The sequence below is a fragment of the Centruroides sculpturatus genome, unplaced genomic scaffold (genome assembly GCF_000671375.1).
Source record: "Centruroides sculpturatus isolate CEXI.00-Female unplaced genomic scaffold, Cexi_2.0 scaffold126, whole genome shotgun sequence".
NCBI classification, from domain to species: Eukaryota; Metazoa; Arthropoda; class Arachnida; order Scorpiones; family Buthidae; genus Centruroides; species Centruroides sculpturatus.
In genome coordinates this window covers 238,888-244,887 of record NW_019384298.1, presented here as the reverse complement: position 1 = coordinate 244,887, position 6,000 = coordinate 238,888, and the positions used below count along the sequence as shown (strand labels likewise).

The 6,000-nt window shown below is 29.3% G+C and overlaps 1 protein-coding gene across 1 annotated transcript in view; it reads left to right on the top strand.

Moving 5' to 3' along the window:
• The first annotated feature begins 1,252 nt into the window (after window positions 1–1,252).
• The window catches only part of LOC111629764, a 102,340-nt gene continuing 97,592 nt past the window's right edge, over window positions 1,253–6,000 (top strand). The window contains exon 1 of the mRNA XM_023373707.1: window positions 1,253–1,450. Coding sequence (XP_023229475.1) covers window positions 1,396–1,450 — 55 coding nt within the window. The 5' untranslated portion in view covers window positions 1,253–1,395. The remainder of the gene's footprint in view (window positions 1,451–6,000) is intronic.

Genomic DNA, 6,000 nt, shown 5'->3' with positions numbered 1-6,000 from the left:
TTGCTTACTGTGTTTGCTTTTAACAATAAATTAATTTATAAATTTATATTAATATTAATAATAATAATAATAATAATCTATTATTCATTTTAATGATTTTTATAGGATAAACATAATAATGTATATTCTTTATCGTTATAGATTTCAGTCGACTAAATTGTTTCTACCTATTTAGACAATAGGTACCAATGTTAGTTCAGTATGATTCATTAAAATAAATAAATAAACAGTTCGCTCATAAATCTCTAACAAAATAGGAAAAACTGTTCATGTAGGGATATTTGCACGAAAGAAGGATTCATTCAATTATCGTATCCTGTACTTTGTTATAGATTTATTACATAGCGTGTGGATTCATAATTAATATGATTATATGTCTTAATCGCAAACTGCTTATTACAATAATTTTTACTAATTCCAGTTGCATATTTATAAGTACTGTACTGTACATATGAAAAATAGTATCTACAAGTTGTATTATTTCTATGAGCTATTATAGAGTATATATATTTAACAATAAGCTAAGAAAACTGGTGCATAAAAATAATGTAATTTCTACTACGTTTTACTATATTAATACGATTTGTATTGTTATTGTATAAATCTTTACGATTTAAAACCTTTGAGAATTATAAATATTTTATTCTATATCAAAAATATAAAAATGTAGTATTTATATTTTTATTTAAATTAATTTTATACTATAACATGTTAAAGTTTAACAAGCTTCCTGTCTATTTTATTTGCGATAAAATAAATTTTTAATTAATATTTAGAATTGTTTGTTTCAAATTTTTATATACAATATTTATAATTTCATATGTATTTTCATTGTATGTAATTTTAAAATGTTTTATATATTTTTTACCTAAGAATATAGGCTACATAATATCACTTTATATTATTTAATATTAACATTTAAGAAAAGAATTTTTTATTTACGCATTTGTTAATAACTCAGAAGCGAAAATGTCAAAGGAAGGAAATAATATTTTTTATTTTGTTATTTTTAATTTAGATCTAGAAATTTAGAAAATGACATTTCCGAATACGTTCGTTAGAATAGAGGAAAAAAATCGGCCCGTTTTCGGATTAGCGTATTACATTAATGCGTATTATAAGTGAAAGTGATTTGATACGTAATAAATTATTATTTGTATTTTGTTTGGTGTCCACTCGAGTCATAAATCCGAAGAGCGGAGCTATTATTTATTGGGTTTGTCGCCGTTGCGGCAGACATCCGGCTCCTGCTTTCCTACTTTGTCCACCAGAGTGCGCTAACGCCGTCTGTCGAGAGAAGAGGTGGCGAGTCAAATGGCGTACGGCTTCAGTGCTGGTTGCAGTGTGTTCGTGTATTAGAGTTTGGACTTTACGTGAAATCACTTCTTGGCCGTCATGGAAGTGGAATACAAACTTTTAAAGTGGATATTATGTCTTCTACTTGTACAAAGTAAGTGATATTTACAATTTAACTTGTAAGTTTTATTATAGTTTATTACGAAGGGGGATGAAAAACCGTTGGAAGAATATCTGATGTGGATGGACGGTTGAGATGCGTTTGTCCAGTAAAATGGTTGGAGAATCGATAAATGTCTTTCAGTTTGAAAGTTTTGTGGGAAAATTGTCTGACATGACATCATTGGCGGTTAGAGTAACACAAAAGCAATTTAAAGTCGGATAAGTTAAGTTTTTCTTCTGTCTGGCCTTACTACCTGGGCAGGTGGGAAGCTTTCTCCTCAGCCTTAGGCACTAACGACTGACAGGTGCTGGGAACCTTTAGTAAATCGACGTTGATTCCTTTTTTAACAATTTAAATCTCGAAGGATGTTGTGTTGATATTTGCATTTCACAAATGACTTCTTCTAACTAATATCATTTTAATCGCTTTATATTTGCGATTGTCTATTATCCAAATTTCATTTTTTTTATTTGATTGAGTTTATTAAAATTATAATTTAAAATAATAAATTAGCGTTATTTTTATGTATAGGATGGTTCTTTCTTTCGTTTCGGAAACTCTGCATTGTGTTTTTTTTATTTTAATTAAATTGTATACATTATTAAAATAAAAACTCTTCTAATTACACGTTTTTCTTCTAATCTTATTGTTAAAAGTTTCTTCCAAAATTGATATATATATATATAATAGCTTATAAATAAAATAAAATACGTTAAATCAATCAAATTATCGAAATTTAAATTGTAAATCTTTCGTGACCATAAAAATTCGAGAATAATCTACAGATCTACACACAAAAACTAAGATACTTGTTGAATTAATCGTGTCGTATACAATAAAAATTCACGAGTAAAAATGTATTTAATGGGCATCAGAATTATTGTAATTCGTTATTTTATAATAATTATATATTACCCAAAAAAGAGGGAGGAGGAAATGTTGACACGAAGATTTGTAACTTGTGTAAAAGTTGACAACACCCCGTTTTCCCGAAGTCTCACCTTGAATGACGGTTGTCTGCCCATTCTTATCTTTTTCCACTTGACTTGTATTTCCAGGAAATTCGAATACAAAACAAAATTAAGGACTAAAAAAGAATTTATATTTATAGTAATATACAAGTTATTATATCAAGGATAAAAATATATATGTGAATAACAACACAACTTATACTATGTAGTTATTATTTTGACGTCACCATTTTAAAATTGGTTATGACATAACCTGTAACANTAAATTATATTGTTACAACTGTGTTTTTAAAATAATATATTATTCTTTAAACCATTTTATTATTCAAAAAAAAAATTATGCTTAAATAAGGTAATCATAATTTAATATTAGAGAGAGTTAGTAAAGATTGTGACTCACGAGCTAGAAAATCTGCTTGTGTGCATAAAGTTCCTCATTCTGTTACTAGAAGTGATTATCATATTCAAAAACAAGTTCTGTCGGTTTTCCAAGTGGGCTGGTTTCACGAATGTTGCTTAAAGGAAAATAATACAGCCAGTTGCTGTAATTAGTCTCTGGGTCAAAGCTTCCATTTTATGATATATATCCTTTTATAGATCCAGAGATTGATAAGTGTGTTTAGCCCAATGACCTCAGTATATTGCAGGATGATGAACTTAAGAAAAAATATTCGAAATAAGTAACTAAAATTCAATTTGTATATTTAGAAGTGGAAACGAAATAAAAATCTCTAGATTGCCGGTTTTTGATTTTATCCAATTTTTATATTTTAGAATTAAACGAACGAAGGGGGGAAACACAATTGAGATAAAGCAGTGTGGTAACTTGATAAATTGTTTAAAGATTTTCAAAATTTCTCTTCCAAATGAGTTCTTTTGCCTGCATCGTAACTGTTCATTTGTAATCGACTCATCGCGTAGATTTATCAAAACTTCTCTGGCTTTGTGCCCGTTCCTCTTATTCCAGGATAAATAAGTTAATTGTCAAATCGGCAATAATTCATGGTAGCGTATTAAAATGGAGAATAAAATTTGGGATTTGATTTGATTTTGAAGTTGAAAAATTATATAATTCCCGAATTTTTTTTACAAAGGAACACGCTTAAGATTAAATATTTTTAGAATTATATCGACTTTTTTGAAAAATTATTAATCATTCTTCGTGATTACGGTTAATTAGATAAAAGAAGAAGAAAATTTTTTTTGTTTCCTTTCCTGTTTAGCAAGATAAAAGACATAGGTAAAGTTCATTCAAAGTTTATGCTCCAGTTAAGAAAAGACAATAGAATAATATCCAGTAGCGACCCTTTGGGATAAAAAGTAGAAAAAAATCTCACAATTTGGCGACATATTAAATGACTCTGAGTAGATATATGTCGATAAGAGAAGATCGGTTATCTTGCCAGCGAAACAAAGATGAATTCAGTCGTCACAAAAGAGCTTAGGAAAGAGCTTAAGTGTAGAGCATGGGGAACGATCTGGTTTTTCTGAGAAAAATGACATTGTCTAGTTGTACGTTGAAGTCGATTAAGCGTCGTCCTTCTCAATTCGACATCATTACCTTGGTGACAAATATTTCTAATCGTGCTGTACAGCATTTTTGATATTCTTTCCTCCGAAAAGCTGTTTTCGTCTCTTATCGACTTTTTATAAGTGGCAAACTACCTTATCTTTGGAGAGATGATGGCTGCCAGTATGTGCTTAAAATTTTAAATAGTACAGAACTTGGCGATATAGATTTTTGTTTTAAGAAAATAATCAGAGCAAAACTTTCTAATTTCAACATGTAAACTTAAAGCTAAATGCATTTTACTGTCTCAATACTGTATAAACTGGCGCCGTTCTAACGTGTCGTCAGAATGGCATATCAATAAGTACCAGTCACGAAGGAATACTATTGATCCATTGTTTCGAGTAAACAGTTTGAAATGAAATGTATTTCCCTTGATTTCTACTGAATGGTACCGTGCAATATGTAAAACTGTCCGACCGCCCCTTCGCTTAATTAGTCCTGTCATACCCATTACTTGTCTGACATGCTCGCTTTTGTCTTTGTTGTGTGCATTTGCAAAATATAAGGTGAACAGATGGAGAAGAAATAAAATTGATCTACATGGTGACTGGATGTCGCGTGGGTACTCTACATTCATTCACCACTCTCAGCAATTTTATGTCAGTGATACATGAAAATGTAATAAAATACTCTGATGGTCTTTGCACCACCAAGCTCTGAAGAATCTTCGTTCAGGTTTTATTCGCTTTGTTGTAGCTTACTCCCCTATATAAGTGTAACGTGTTTATAAAAACAATCGATTTTTTGTCATTTTGTTAAGCCAAACAAATAATACAAATTCTTCTAAATCAATTTTTTCCTTTTAATTTCGATCTGTTGAATGTTTCGTTTATACTAACAAGCAGTAATAATAATTAAACAATTTCAAACATTAAATAGTCTAAGATTCGTAATGTTTATCGATTATTACAGAAATAATTTATTAAATTCAATAAATATAATAAAATGATTGATTTGAAGAGTCGATTTTTCGTTTCCTTCCTTTCTGAAGAAAAACTCTTTTAAGAAAGATTTAAAGAATACAAGTAACACTCGAAGTCGACTTGAATGATATTTGATACAGAATAATTCAGTGTAATGGGAAAATCATTGTTAAATGCGTTTCAAATCCGAACATTATATTCTTTTTTTTTGAGTATTGTATATTACGATCGAAATGTTTTCCCCCTCATAAGTTAGATAAGTTCTTTCAAGTAAAAAAAAATTCCCCTATATATATATATAAAAATATCGGAAACATATTTCTAACGTATCAATAAGTATCGGTTGGCAAAGGGAAGAATCTCTGTACTGAAAATATCGGAGACACTTTGACATGGAATTGTAAAAGTGAGAAAGATACTGTACACTTGTACAATATTAGTGTTTTTGTTGAACATGACTATTCACTTTGTAAATTCTCTATGGATTTGAGATACTAGAAAGCTGTGTTTTTAATTTCCGATTTAAGTTTAGTTAAATTTATTTGAAACAATAGTAAAAATAAATTTTTTAAAAGATAACTAATGACATATATATTTATGATGTTTACATGGTGGTAACTAAATCAGAAATTAGGAAAGACAAACAACAACGTTAGACTGGTGTTTATCAGGGTAGTTGATGAAAAACAACTGTCGATATGTAGCGTAGGAAGGAGGAGGAACTTGGCACTTCTACGTCTATTTATTGTCACGTGTTGTTACCCATTTTCTCTTAACTGTGTGACTATCAAACATCCTGCAATTTCCTCTAACCTTTCTCGCTGCGGGAGAGTTTTTCTCTGAACTACTGCTAGCTTCATGATAAGCCAGTGAACACTTTTTGTAAATAATATCAAAGCGTAAACATATGTTTCGGTTTATTTTAACGCTCGTAGTAGTAATAATAATTTACATAAATATTTATGAAGTTCCTAATTTAGAATTTGACAGTAAATTTATTTATTTTTTGAAATTTAAAATTTACTTGTTTTTTTCCCTCTGTTTTTCTCGTTTTTAATTAAGTGTATTAAGGAA